The sequence below is a fragment of the Lepus europaeus genome, chromosome 2 (genome assembly GCF_033115175.1).
Source record: "Lepus europaeus isolate LE1 chromosome 2, mLepTim1.pri, whole genome shotgun sequence".
NCBI classification, from domain to species: Eukaryota; Metazoa; Chordata; class Mammalia; order Lagomorpha; family Leporidae; genus Lepus; species Lepus europaeus.
In genome coordinates, this window is record NC_084828.1 from 172,101,105 (window position 1) to 172,116,661 (window position 15,557).

Here is a 15,557-nt window from a genome sequence, read left to right on the forward strand (position 1 = left end):
TATGTGCAGATTCTTTAAAATTTTCTTCTCCTTAAAGCTATGATGATCAGAAGGCAGCAAACAGGATTCGGAATTCAAAACAAAGGTATTCTAACAACACACCTGTGATGCGACATATCATTACCTACTTGTAAATTGCCAGCGACTCTAATATCAAAGCCATGTATAGACTTTTTTAAAAAAAATTAAATGCCACTGTGGGGGAAAAGCAACACTAAGAAATAACTTTAAACAGGGAGAAAATCTTTTTTATTGATATGTTTTACTTTGCTGGCAGACCAGAGCAAAGGTTTTGTGAACATTTAAAAGATGAAAAAGGTGAAGAATCCCAGAAGCGGTTTATCTTGAAGCGAGATAACTCTAGTATTGATAAAGAAGACAATCAGGTTGGTTCCCAAGTTTGAGAGTGGCTGACATTGTTGTATCTGAAGGTGGGCTGACTGACGTCCTTGTCGCCTCTGTCGCTCCCTCTGACCCTCCTGGCCCTGCCCTGCCTCTGATACTGCTGTCCTCTCCCCAGCCCCCTTGCCTCCCTCCGCCTCCCCCTTTGGCATTCAATGGGTAGCATAAAAAATGTCGTGGTTGCTTTAGCGATGGCTCTGTGTTGGGCTGCATGGGTGGTGCTTGGCGCAGTCCCTGCTGCATGTCTCCGGGGGGAGGGTCAGGATGCCACAGGCTCCAAGCTGTGGGGAAAAGCTTTGTCAGTCGCATTTGTAGATGTTTGTGTAACTACGGCAGTCGTTCCACTCCCTACAGCTTTGTCCTTCAGTTGTGCACAAATTGAGCTGGATTGTCAATACGGACCGATGAGCAACCGGTGTAGCTGTAAAGAACAAACCTTGTTATGGTGAGGACAGGTGGATTTTGCAAATATCCTAAAATAAGGCTTCGCCGAAAAGAATGCAGTTCATGTTCTAGTCTCCAACTCGTTCTCCTTCCAGTGTTCTATGGTCCACGTAAATTGTCTGCTTGTTCTGCATGAACTGTCCCAGAATTTATCCTTCTGTATTCTGCTTGTGACAAAAACACTATGTTGTTCTAGAGTAGCCTTGTTCACGGTACCTGGACGAAGGTAAAGAGACTTGATTGAATCTCTGCTCTAGATGGAGGGTGTGGGATCCATCGCGATTAGGAAGAAAACTAAGTCAATGGCAAAAGAAAAGCAATTTTAAATGACGATCAGAACAGTAAAAAAATCAAATAAATGCCATTACAATTATTCTTTGTGCCTCTGACAATCGAAATAGCTTTTCTTGAAAATGGCTTTGCTTTAGAATTCTTCAAGGTAAGACAACTTGCATCTCACTCAAGTTATCATTGTAATTACTCCCAGTGAGTCACTTTAAGCCAGGACGTGCATCGCTGACGCACTTCCAAAAAAAAAAAAAAAAACCTGTTCATCATTTATATCTTATTTCCTCCTTCCACCACTGCCACTCTCCGGAGCTGCACCGTGGCTCGTGTTGACTCTGCGTTGTGTGCCTGTGTCGTGTACTTCGTGGGAGTCTGTTGAGCAGACGGATGAATGTGGCTGGTGCAGAACAGTTTTGAGGATCAACAGGAGGAAGGCGGTTGGGAGGCTGAGACTCCATGGGGTGCAGGGCCAGGGGCAGTCCTCATGCTGGCTTCTTTGACTTGTTCCTCATTCTCTTGGTATTGACCCTTATCAAGACACAGGGGTGCTAAATTTACTTTATCAGCCTGAGGTACTGTTTTCTAAGAAACTAAAATTCACCAAATTAGGAGAAAGCAAAGAGATGTGCAGATCTTCCTTTCTGTCCACCACTTCCTTTGTTCCCTTGGTCTTTCTCCAGTGCCTGAGTTTTCAAAGCTTTTTCTGCCCTCAGTCACCGTGAACTAGCTCCTTCCTCCATGACTACTAGCCTTGTGTCTCTTCTGAGGACTCAGAACCACATAGATCAGCCAGAGAGAGACTCCGTCACTGGAGAGCCACTGCATCACTGGCGAAACACGTGAGGCACATTCAGGGTGCTGCTTTAGGAGGCACCTGGGGGATCTGCATCCAGGGAGAAAGCAAGCAGGAACAGCAGGAACTTCCCGTCACCACATGTCACGCACACACACACACACACACACGGGACAGAGTCCATAATACAGCCTCTTTAGGGACCAAAGGGAGGGAGACTTTTCAGGCTCCATTTGTGGAAGTGAACATCGATTATTCTCAGCTGAGAGTTGCTTAACTGCAGATTCCTGACGACTCCACTTGGATAACCCTCCTGATTTCTTTTTTCTGTTTAGCAAAACAGAGTGCATCCATTTAGAGATGACAGACGAAGTAAATCAATTGAAGAGAGAGAAGAGGAGTATCAGAGAGTGAGGGAGAGAATATTTGCACACGATGTGAGTAGTTGTTTTCATTGCCTCTTTAGTGTGGTCCTCGCATCAGCAGAAAGGCAGCCTCATTCCCCAGACAGCAGGGAGGAAGGAGGCTGGCGCCAGGGAACTGACTGAACGGCAGCAAGCCAGGGGTGATTGCGGAAGAGGACCTGGTTCCCGGAAGTGATGGGAAACTTGGGTGTGTTCCTAGGATCTGGCCAGTGGGGGTGTAGAGCTGTTGGCTGGGTTAGGAAAATAGACTGTGAGCAGAGAAAGAGATTGTCAAGTCTGAAGAAATGCCTTCAACTCTGCTAGCCAGCACATGACATATTATTGTGTTCTTTTTAATATCAAAGCTTGTACAGAGGGAAGAATTACAATCCAGAGAGAATCTGTTGAGCACACATACAGACCCGCACAGAAGATTGTCTGTGTTCTTAGCAAATAGGGACATTCATGGTGCTAAACTTGGATAATGACACTCATTCTTCTCCTGAAGTTGAGATCAAATCAAATCTGTGAACACTCTGCCAAGGAAATAATCATAAAGCCCTTTCTTCTGTCCAGTCTTTTGTTCAAACAGAGAAAATGAGGTGGAGGTTTCTTTAATCCTCCCCTGACTCTGGCCGAGATAAATTCAGTTAAATAAAAAGGTGAAGAAAATAAAATCCATGGAAATGTGACAGGTGAAAGGGCAGACATTTGCCGCAGCTTCCCCGCTCCAGGCAACAGTGTGGCAGCTGCCTCAGCTGTGGTGGCTTTTCCCTCTCCAGGAAGGGAACTGTGGGCTCTTCTGTGAGATTCTGTGGCCAATACTGACAGCTTTTCTCCCCCCCGCCCCAAAGATCTTATTTATTTATTTTAAAGTCATAAATACAGAGAGAGAAGGAGGGAGAGACAGAGACAAAGAGAGATCTACCATCCACTGGTTCACTGCCCGATGGCTGCGACGGCCAGGGCTGTGCCAGGCTGAAACCAGGAGCCAGGAGCTTCCGCCAGGTCTCCCACGTGAGTTCAGGGGACTAAGCACGTGGGCCATCTTCCACTGCTTTCCCAGGTGCATTAGCAGGGAGCTGGATGGGAAGTGAAACAGCCAGAACTTGAACTGGCACCCATATGGGATGCCAGCCCTGTAGGCAGAGGCTTAACCTTCTGTGCACGGCTCCAGCCCCTGACAGCTTTTCTGAGTCAGGTGCAGCATCTAACCCCCTGTGATCTGCTCCTGGGAGCTACACAAAGCCAGCCTGGAGCCCTGGGCTTCACTGCCCGGCATGGAGGAGGACTGCTGCCTTTGGGGCTTTCTGGCCAAAGCCAGTTCCTTGGATCCTTTACCCGGTGCTGCTGCGGGGGGGGGAGTCAAGCTCTGGGAGCATTGCAGTCCTTTCTGCCTCCACCCTGTCTTGAACACACTAACAGAAATTTTGGGTGATTGAGTAATCTGGCCAAGAGCTCGGAAAGTAGCAGAGTGTGGAGAGGGAGACAGGGGTCACCATAGTTAGAGGTCTGGATGCATTCTGGAAGATTCCGCATGTATTCTGTCTACTTCAGGATGATGCAAGCACAGCCTGTTACATGGTGGTTTTAACTGTGTTTGCTGTTTACTGGAATGAAGTGTGTTCCATCAGTACAGAGGAAGCTGTCTACACAGGCTGGGACACAGCACGTTTGTATCTAAAGGCCTTCATGAAGAGAATGTTTCCAAAATGTAGTGTTCTTTCTGCTTTTTCTTTATTCTTATTCTCCCTCTCCCTCTCCCTCCCCCTCCCCCTCCCTCTCGCCCTCCCCCTCCCTCTCCCCCCTCTCGCCCTCCCCCTCCCCCTCCCCCTCCCTCTCCCTCTCCCCCCCTCGCCCTCCCCCTCCTCTTCCCCCTCCCCCTCCCTCTCCCCTCCCCCTCCCCCTCCCTCTCCCTCTCTCGCTATCACGCACACACATACATACACATTTCCCTTGTACTCTGGTTCTGGAAAGTCAGGTAGTTCATGAATGAGATGTTACGTTGGTAAGGAAATACTAATACCAATAGCATAGATAATGCACAAGCAATATTAGGATTCTGTTTGCAATTGTGCCAAATCGTCGTACACTCAGGATTTAAGGCACATGAAAGTATTCTCGCTGATGTCTGCCAATGAGAATACCGCCCTGCTCCCCGCCTCATTTGCTGATTGTCCTGTCCATGGGGGTCCTCACAGGGAGAGGAGATCAGCGTGACTTCTCTTGCACCCCGCCTTTCCCTACACCCCTGTTCAAAAGTTCGACAGCTGTGCACCTGATCCCCAGGTTAAAGTCTTCAGGGAAGCATTGCTATTTGAAGCCCTTATGGCCAGAGGGTGTATTAACATGCTTTGAATGTAAAAAACAGACTGAAATAGGAGAGAACTTAAATGCCAAAGTACTTGGATAGCCTTTCAATCCCGTGCCATCACTTGGCAGCCTCCTTTAAACGACTCTGTCTTCTTGTATCTGCAGAAGTAGAGGGGGCAGCTCCACAGGAATGCCCTGCGGTGGCCAGGACGTCTGACTTTCCCGAGTCAGTTGTGGCACTAGCTTGTTCATGGCATTATTTTTCATCTGAAACCCTGGCAGGGTTTCGAATTGGGCATTCTATATCCAGCTAACAAGCCTGAAAGGGCTTCTAGGATTAAGTGACACTGCTGATAGCATTTGTGAAACGTTAGATCCATGAACACGTGTGCAATTTTCTAATGAAAGGATTGTTGTTGTTACTTATTTTCTTCTAAATACCCATAGCCCTTACAAGACTAAGAGTGAGTGGGAAAATGCCCAGCCTCTTTTTCCAGGCTCTAAAGCCCTAGTAGACATAGGCAACCATACCAGGGGCATTTTCTGTGTATTAACTATTTACCACTATATAACAAATTGTCCCTAAATTTGGCAACTTAAACAAACAAAAACCCTTCGGTGTTTGGTGGGCCAGGTGTCTGGAAGTGACCTACCTTAGTGGCTGTAGCTCAAGTTCCTCTGGGAGGCTGCTGTTCGGCTGTCAGTCATCCGTGGGCTTGCTCAAGGGTTCTCTACCTCCAGACTCACTCCGGTGACTGTTGAGCCCTCACATCTTCACTGGGGGGAGCCTGGAGAGCTCAGCTGCTGACCAGGTGGGCCTGTCCACAGGCTGTAGGCTGTCCCCCCGACACGGCAACTAGCTTCCCCTGGAGAAAGTGATTGAAGAGAGAGAGCAGGAGCCCCAGATGGAAGTCACCTAACCTTAGAGAAGATCTTTCTTTCTGCTGTGTTCTGTGGGCCACCCAGACCAACCTTGCAGCCTTGCTGAGGGATGGCTCACAAGGCTGCAGAGGGCCAAGGATCATTGCGGTGAGCCCAGGTTAACGGGATAGTACTGTATCTTCTGTTTATATAGACTGTCAAGGACATAACAAGCAGAATGAACTTTCTAGAGTTTGTGGAGTAACAAATGTTCCTTACCATTTACACAAAGACAGCACACTTGAGGGGGCTTTCACTTATGCGCTTCCAGTCCCCAAACGATCATTCTCATTGCCTAGGTGTTGAGGCACACTTCATTCACTTGTAAAATGAGTAAAGAATACTAAGTCAGTTATGAAATGAATACGAAGAATTCAGCATAAGGAAACCACATTATGGAGATCTAATCTTCAACAGACAGTCGGTCATTCATTTATTTTCTTTATAATTTAAAAACTGAGTGTCAAAACCAGCTTTCTGCGGAGATTATTAAAGTAGTAGAATAACTCAAACAGGTTTAGGTATTGACTTTATGTATTTGTATTACCACAAGAAGTGACAATAGTGAGTTAAGGAATACTCCATGATATTTACTCTTTAGCAAAAGCCAATTTTATTTTAACTTTAGAAACTTCTCATTATTATTATTTTATTTATTTAAGTGGTAGAGTTACAGAGAGTGAGAGGGAGAGACAGAGAGAAAGGTTTTCCACCTGTTGGTTCACTCCCCAAACAGCTGCAACGGCCAGAACTGAGCAGATCTGAAGCCAGGAGCCAGGAGCTTCTTCCAGGTCTCCAACGCAGGTGCAGGGGCCCAAGCACTTGGGCCATCTTCTGCTGCTTTCCCAGGCCATAGCAGAGAGCTGGATTGGAAGAGGGCACCTGGGACTAGAACCGGTGCCCATATGGGATGTCTGCATTGCAGGTGACAGCTTTACCCAACTACGCCACAACGCCGGCTCTGAAACATTATTAAATATTGTCAAAACTTATCTTGGTCTCTCAGGGGTGTGTGTGTGTATGTGAGTGTGTGCATGAGCACGTGTGATTTTGTATGCCTGCCCACAATCAAATTATGCAAATTGCTTTGGGGATTTTCTGGAAAATAATTTCTAATACATTTTGAAAATTTTGATATTTGGAGATAAATTTATTATTTGAGAACTAAATTGTTGTAATTCAGAGCACAAAAGAACTTAGTTTTCAATTAATAAATATGTTTTTGTGTTCAGTAGTAATTGAAATATATTGGTTTTACTTTGGTAAAGATTTAAAAGTTATTATATTATTAATCATATACCATCTTGCTAACTTTTTCAGAAGGTTGAGTTGATAAAGAACCGCATCGGGAGAGGTGCATTTTGCCCGGAGGGAAATTTCTATGGGGTATTTATGTGTGCAGAGGGATTCTGTGGCACTCACCTGTGGTCCTCCTAGGAGGTGCTGGGGGCCACTCCAGTAAGAACTGATGATGAGGGCACGTGGTGCCCCTGGGAGTGGAGGTGGGTTGTGGGAGAGAATGCTGTAACCCATTAGACAAAAACGTTTTTCTCTTTTCAAAGAAAAGTGAACCTTTTCTATCTGAGGATGCATATAAGTGACAGCTTTGCATGTTGCACTTAATTACTGTGACAATTTTATCTTTCTCTTCCAATAAAATGTGCAAGTTATTAATATCACTGTTAAAAGTTTATTTTCATCAGCTACTGAATCACAACCCATAGCCGTCTCTAATTATAAAAATGTGATAGAGGGATGAGGAGATGATTTTTAAGGACCTTTCCACATAAATCGGAAAAATGCCCTTGAGACATGTTTTGGAGAAAGGTATCATTGACTTATGGTGTTTTACTTTTTAATTCAAAGTGTTTGGGCTGCTTAATTTTTTTCCCCAAATGCTATTAGATTAATGAATCTGAAGAGGTCAGTATGTCTTTGATCAGCTCCTCCAGTGAAATCAAGTCTCAGTAATTAGAGTAACCACCCAGAATATTATAATCTTAACTGACCCCTTTCTAACAGCTAAGAATTCAGTCCTGAACTCACAGTGGCCATATTCTTTCTTTCTTTTTTTAAGATTTATTTATTTATTTGAAAGGCAAAGTTACAGAGAGGCAGAGGCAGAGAGAGGGAGAGAGAGAGAGAGGTCTTCCATCCTCTGGTTCACTCCCCAAATGGCCACAACAGCTGGAGCTGGGCTGATCCGAAGCCAGGAGCCTGGAGCTTCTTCTGGGTCTCCCACCTGTGTGCAGGAACCCAAGGACTTGAGCCATCTTCTGCTTCTTTCCTGGGTCATAGCAGAGAGCTGGATCAGCGCCCATATGGGATGCCAGCACTGCAGGCAGTGGCTTTACCTGCTACACCTCAGCACCGCCCCCCCCCCCCATATTCTTTCATAGCTTATGCTTTTTCAATCTGGTAGAAAAGCCAAACTAAATGCAGTAAAGCAATGGGATGTTTAGTTTACTGTAAAACAGTTTTCACAAGACTAGTGTCAATGACATTTTATTTGTAGTTATTTCCCTTTCCGTACATAAATGTCAAAATCTCCAAAGTTACTTCCTGAAAATCGCTGTCTTCTCATTGGCTCTTTCTGCACACTTGAAATTCCAGGTGCGTGATCAATGTAAATGGGTTAAAGCAGAGGTGACTCTACAGGCCGCTTCGCTGAAATGCCCAGGTCCCCGAGGGAAGCATTGTGTGAATGTGGCCCTTTGGCTTAGTGGAAGGAAATGATTCTCTAGTCAAGCAAAGAGAAAGCAGTATACTGCTCGCCTCTCAGGGTAGTAGCTCCATCCGTGGCATCTTTAAACTCAAGAATGAGATATTGAAAGATCATTGAGTTTTCTTTATTTGATCTTAAAATTGAGCCTAAGTCTCTATTAACTTATTAACCATTTAGAAAAGTTAGCACAGAATATGGTGTGTTTGTGTGTATGTTAAGAAACTCAGTACCTTCCAAAACACCATCGCCCTTTTATATGACCACAGCACCATATTTTCTCTTACTTCTCTTATGTTTGTTTAAATTTCACTTGGCCCACCTTTCCCAAGCATGTAGTCATGGAATTTAATCTTTCCTACAAGGTAGGACAGAAATGACCGCTAGGCGGTGGTGGCTAAGAAGCACGTCCTTGGTCTACTATGTGAAAAGCTAAGAAATGTCCTATGGGGCTTACAACATTTCTTCTGATTAGTTCATTTTGTCCTGACTTGTGTGCACACCCTGCGCAAGCCCTCTGCTGGGCGGCACCTCTTCCACATTGAGGGTCTTGCAGTCATGAGAGTGTCATTCGGAGTAATCAGTACAGCACTGTGGCTTTATGGCTCTCCCACCCTTTGCAGGTCTGCCTTGAGCTGAAACATTCCCTTGGTCTTTGTTGGTGGCTGCCCCTCTGCAGCCTCAGAGGAAGTCATGAGCTCAAAATCCCTCAGTCACACATTCCTCCAGCCGCGTCGCTCCCATTCCTCTTCTTCTGACCTCGCTGCCCAGTGGGCTCACCCTGCAACCTGGAGATGCTCCGGAGCAAAATGACTCTATGCTGCATGGGAAGTGCTTGCTGTTCCAACTCTAACCCATTTCCCCCTTTTTAGTTCTATCTTTTGTGTTTACTTTAGTATTTGAGTTTTAAAATCAGGCAAGGATTTGGGATCCCTCAGCATATCCAGAACGTCTGATCCGATGCCTTTCTTTATTTTTCAGTCAGTTTGCTCCCAGGAAAGCCTTTTTGTGGAGAACAGGTAAAATCCACTTTAGTTTTTCATGTCTGTGTGTGAATAAAGTCTGTCATGTGTGTCCTGTATCCTCATGGATAGATTTATATCCCATATGTAAGTGTGTTCTTGAATATATGTATAAGTAAATACATATATTGGTACATACACACATGTATATTCACATTATGTTATTCAGTATGTCTAAATTATCAAATCTGGGGAAATGTTCTCTCAATTGCTTCTGAACAGAATTTAAACATTTTCTTTATTCTAAGTCTCAATTTATGATCTTCTGAAACATTCCTATAGCCTTTATCAGGCACTGACAATAATCGATTTTGAGACACATGTGAACTTGCAGTTTCATTGGCTCGTTGAATAGGCTGCTACTTATGTAGTTGGTGTTTCTGGCCATTTCTATGCCTCGTGATTACATATAGCAATACAAATTATAATTCTAATTACGTTAAGTTTCTCATTCTGAACAACCCATTGGTCTTCATACAAAGGTTAAATAAAGATGTTTCAAAACAAAAACAGCAACAAAAAATAAATTTAGAAGTGTACCTGGGTAAGGAATTGGAGGGAGGAATAATTGTTAAATTAAGGGGTTGTAAAATTTATAGAAAATCTTAAGGAGATTTCAAACTTAGCACTTCTCTTTTTCAACCACTTCTAAACTGACATAAATATTAAGTGCCTTCTTGATTTCATGGTAGATATTCAGGGCAAATTAAGGAATATTCATTAACTGCACTAATCACATTGAAGATGCTTCAGAATGGGCAGCTTGGTTTGGAAACATGGTATCCATAAATAAAGTAGTGGTTAATTTTATGTCAAGTGTCAGTGTTAATGGGGAATCCTACAGAATTGATTAAAATGGAAATTGTTTGATTGAATGCCAAGACTTAGAAATATTTAAACTGGGCATTTAGAGATTATTGTTAAGAAAAAAGAAAGTACAGCCCCATCCTTCATTTTAGCAATGAGAAATTGTCAAATGGCAGAAAGCCCTTTAAAATAACCTCTTTTAGAAGTAGGCATGATATTAGAATCAAGTCCGTGTAAGAGACTCAAACACAATTTCAAAATCCATATGGATTAGACAAATATCTCCTAAGATAGTAAAGCAAAGGATCCATGGACATCAACATCTGTGGGTGACTGTGCAGTGCTCCAGAATTCTGTACCCTAACTGAGAGGATTCAGTGAGCATTTACAATTCTGTTTAGTGTGAAAGCTTAAACAATTTTCCTACATTACTCCCTAATCTTACTAATTTACATTTAGGTGCCTTTTATATTCTAACTAGATTGTGTTCAACATTATAATAATTATATCACATATAATAATTGCATTCAAATACATTCATTGTATATATGAACAAGTCTTGATGAGCCCCAAAAGCAGAAATATAATTGGCTGATTTACCTACAAAATAAATATATTTCTTGCATATTTATCTCTTGATTCCAAGTATTTTACTATGCACAAGCAAGAGTTTCTTGAATATTGCCCTAAGAAAAAGAATCACAAGTGATATACAAGTGTTTGATGGAATCTTGGGTTATATATATATCTCAATTTCTTTTATTCTCCTCTCTTCTATTCCCTTTATTAGCTCTTCTCTCTTTTCCTCCTTATTATTTAACATCAAGGTCTTACTGTTAGAGATCTTAGGATTATGTTGCCACTAAATTATTAGGGTAAAATTCTACATCAAAAAAATAAAACACAGTTTCAATTGATAAGAAAGATGTGCGAAAATAGAGTAGACATCCATTTAACTTTAAGGCACTTAGCCTTCAGGTTTCATATCATAAAAATCATGTTTTTCATTTCCAGTAGGCTCTTGGAAGACAGTAACATATGCAATGAGACCTATAGGAAAAGACAGCTCTTTCGGTTGGTATGGTTTACTTTTTTCAACTGTGTTTTCAGATTATGTGGCAGAATCAATGTTAACTCTAAATGTATTAGTGTAAAATATTTCTGTTCATGAAATAAAGTATGTTTGGTGATATCTTTGTAAAGCTTGTTACATAGCTGTTGTCGAAGTCATATTGGATAGCATGAGATATGGAAGTGGAAAGCTACTACTTTTAATATAATTCTTTATTGTTCTCCCTGAGTTTTTGTTTTTTAAGGACTAACTCTGGCAGCATACTGATTTAATATTCCCAAATCAACTTTTGTCGATTATATTGAACTAAAATTTCTCTGACAAGTTGCTGTTGCATATACATTACCCACCCTGGAAAATAAATCATTGATAACTGTATTTGGGTAGCTAATTTGTGAGTCACTACTATCCATCATCATATTTCAAATAGTTTCATTTTCAAGGACAGATATTATTTCTAAGAGATGATGGAGGTTCCTTCAAGTTATTATGAACTACTTAAGTCACGATCTCTGTGAGATAGAGGAAAAGACTCATTTTATTGTTTTAGATTCTATGCCAGGCTGGGAACTCCATGACATCAGTTGCATTCACATTTTCTCATTACTCCAATAAACATATGTGGGCACTTCAAACATTTCACAGAGAATGGAATTAAAAGATAAGTTTATTTTGGTGTAATAAAAAGATTGAACTCTGGGCAGGAATTGTGGCCCAGCAGGTAAAACCCTTGCTTGAGACACCTATATCCTATATTGGAGCACCAGTTGAAGGCCTGGATGCTCTGTTTCTGATCCAGCTTTCTGCTAATGGACCTGGGAGGCAGCAGGTGACGGCTCCAGTGCTTGGGGCTCTGCACCCCAGCGGAAACCTGGATGGAGTTCCTGGCTCCCGACTTCAGCCTGACCCAATCTGGTTATTGACGAGTGAGCAGAATACGGATCTCTGTCTCTCTGCCTTTCAAGTAGATGAAAAAAATAGACACTTCCTTTAAAAAAAAGTAGAAGTGATTTTTAAAAAGTGTTGAAACTCAGGTGTATTGCTGATCCTCAAAAAATTCACAGCAAATATATATTATAAGAAAACTATTCAGGAATTTAAGTTTTTTGCACCAAAATAAACTTCTTTTAAATCAATTTTTAATGATTGAAGTACACTTGTATATCTAGTTTCCATTACAGAATAAAGGAAACACAATACTATAGATACAGTAACTTATACATATAGTTAATGTGTTGATTAAATTATTATGTTCATTTTGAATGTGTGTATGTGTAGTAATTATAAAAGGATGAATTTCTGTTGTAGGACAGGCAAAAATAAAAACTTTTGCCTACTTAGATAAAAGACAATACTAAGAAAAACCAATGGATTGTGTGCTTAGAAAGGTATCTTTTTGCAGCAAATCCAATTATAGGGCTTTACCTTTAAAGTTACAGCAGAACACCCTTGCACTTTGACAGACCCAACAAAAAGTCAGGATCATCTCTTTGAACTTCCTTCACTTCTCTGGTGGAACAACAGAGTAAGAATTTCCTTGTCCACTGTTAGAGAGTTTATTTTCTTCTTCACACTTGAATTTATGAAGATAACCTTGCATTTCTCTCTTGAAAACTCAAATTCAAATGCACTGTTACCCATGCACTCACATATGATAATCCAGTTTGTGTAGCCCATATAGACAAAATGCAGGTTATTTACCCACCAGCCTCAACTCTGCTATCCAGACTCATGTCCTGTGTCTCAAATAAGGATTCCTTTACCTACCAGACTTAGGAAGAGAATTTAGAAAGTAAGCAGGAATTGGCCAGCGCCGTGCCTCAATAGGCTAACCCTCTGCCTTGCGGCGCCAGCACACCAGGTTCTAATCCAGGTCGGGGCGCTGGATTCTGTCCCGGTTGCACCTCTTCCAGGCCAGCTCTCTGCTATGGCCAGGGAGTGCAGTGGAGGATGGCCCAAGTGCTTGGGCCCTGCACCCCATGGGAGACCAGGAAGAGGCACCTGGCTCCTGCTTTCGGATCAGCGTGGTACGCTGGCTGCAGCGCGCCAGCCGCGGTGGCCATTGGAGGGTGAACCAACGGCAAAGGAAGACCTTTCTCTCTGTCTCTCTCTCTCACTGTCCACTCTGCCTGTCAAAAAAATTTTTAAAAAGTAAGCAGGAATCAATCCATGCAATTGTAAAAGCAATCCCAAGTGTACATTATATCTAACTTAGGAAAAAACGTGTTTAATTATGAAGGAAAGTACATACTAGATATTGATTATGTTAACACAAAAACAGAAACTCAGAGTATGCGTTTATGACTACTCTGGGATCACATTCTAGTTACCTAAAAGGGGACCAGCGCCAAAGACCAAGTATCTCATTACCACTGTCATCTTGCATCCCGGGAGAGCTGGGATGAGAATGGATAAGGCACCTACGGGTCTGTTATGACTCCACATCCAAATAGATATGGATGCAGTTCTCCCTGTCAACTTGGCACTGTGAAGGGGGACAATAAAAAGAGGAGTACAAAAGAGGAGTATGAAATATGCTTTAGTGTATACGTATCTGCAAAGCATAAATTAGATTATAAATCAAGAAGTATTTTGAGTCCCATTAATGCTGCCTCCTCAGAACAGCAATTTTGATTCTCTTTTCTAAAATGCACAGATCTGGGCCTAGGATGATGACTGGAGCTGCTAGAATAGATGCAGAGGACAAAAAAACCTTAGGTTGCCTTGTTGACCAGAGAATGTGATACGTGTCTAGAGCTCTAGCAGCTTCTTTGCCCTGGTTAAAGGTATAAACTACAGCACACTAGATTGCACACAGTGCTGGCTACTTCTGTGGCAAACAAAGCCTCAGCTACCCTTGCAGCTAAGGGAAGCCGTAATCCCTCCATGGAGTAGCACAGGTCATGGGGAGAAGGCTGATTGAAGCAGAATTAGCAATGATCAAAAAGAATCGTTCTCATGTGGACGGACGCCTTCCTTCGGATGCATCCCGCATGCTGAAGGCGGGAGACGCCCACATCTTCAAACCAGGGTTTTTCTCTAATACGTGTTTCAAATTAGCTACAGATGAGAGACTGACATTCCCAGTGTCATCAACATTGCTAAGCAATGATTTATGCAGACATTGTCAAAGATCGGTCAGCAGCCGGCGCCGCAGCTCAACAGGCTAATCCTCCGCCTGCGGCACCGGCACACCGGGTTCTAGCCAGGAGAAGCACCTGGCTCCTGGCTTCAGATCAGCGAGATGCGCCAGCCGCAGCGGCCATTGGAGGGTGAACCAACGGCAAAAAGGAAGACCTTTCTCTCTGTCTCTCTCTCTCACTGTCCACTCTGCCTGTCCAAAAAAAAAAAAAAAAAAAAAAGATCGGTCAGCATAATCTGAATATGAGAGAAGCATGTTGTTAGATTTCAAGACTGAAAGAGAAACCATCAAGAATGGAACATCGAGCTCTTTGAAAGGTATTTTTTAATCCACCCTACACTCCACGGCTTTCTTGAGTTCCCATGAGTTTAAAGAACTAAACTCTCCATGCCATTGGTGAAGGTTCATACTTCCTATCCTTGGCATTTTGTTTTCAGGTGAGCCTCCTTTCTAAATCCAGGTCCCCCTGAAGTCCTGGGAAAAGAGAAGGGAGGGAACAGTGCAGCCCAGCACTGAGTCTCTCCCCTCAACGTCCCCATCAAACATGCTCTTTCTTTTGTGAGCTTTTCTGTTCTACTCCTTCCCCTTGCTTTATAAGGTTCTTTTATAGATTAGCTCTCATTTTTAGTATCTCTTGGATTCATTTACCTTCCTGAGTTTTCCTGAAGTCAATGGAAAAGTTTAGTAAGTAAAATTGAAGCAAAACTTATTATTATTATTATTATTATTATTATTATTTTGTATCATGAGGTAATTCGGTTGATTAGTGTTTTGGTCAGATATGTGCACTTCTAGTAACTCAGCAACACATCTTTGTCTTTGAAAGCAGATGTTCGGACAGACCTACTGACCACGTATATCTATGAGATTGATTTTTTTAAAAGATTTATTTATTTATTTGAAAGACAGAGTTACAGAGAGGCAGAGTCAGAGAGAGAGAGAGGTCTTCCATCCACTGGTTCACTCCCCAGATGGCTACAATGGCTGGAGCTATGTATGTTGATCTGAAGCCAGGAGCCAGGAGCTTCTTCCAGGTCTCCCACATGGTGCAGGGGCCCAAGAACTTGGGCCATTCCCTACTGCTTTCCCAGGCCATAGCAGAGGGCTGGATAGCAAGTGGAGCAGCTGGGACTCCAACTGGTGCCCATATGGGATGCTGGCACTGCAGGCGGTGGCTTTACCTGCTATGCCACAGCACTGGCCCTATCTATGAGATTTAAATCAAGA

The 15,557-nt window shown here is 42.8% G+C and overlaps 1 protein-coding gene across 17 annotated transcripts in view; it reads left to right on the plus strand.

The window, feature by feature from the left end:
* ARPP21 (cAMP regulated phosphoprotein 21) overlaps positions 1-15,557 on the plus strand; it is a 115,421-nt gene that overhangs the window by 26,603 nt on the left and 73,261 nt on the right. For 6 of the 17 annotated variants that reach the window (XM_062179607.1, XM_062179617.1, XM_062179662.1 and 3 more), the window contains exons 8-9: positions 278-386; positions 9,269-9,306. The exons of 1 other annotated variant lie outside the window; for it this stretch is intronic. In XM_062179607.1, the coding sequence (XP_062035591.1) occupies positions 278-386; positions 9,269-9,306 (147 nt within the window). Of the gene's footprint in view, positions 1-277; positions 387-2,262; positions 2,365-9,268; positions 9,307-11,130; positions 11,191-15,557 lie in introns of all 17 variants that reach the window. 10 more of the 17 variants (XM_062179559.1, XM_062179560.1, XM_062179589.1 and 7 more) reach the window with 6 other exon arrangements.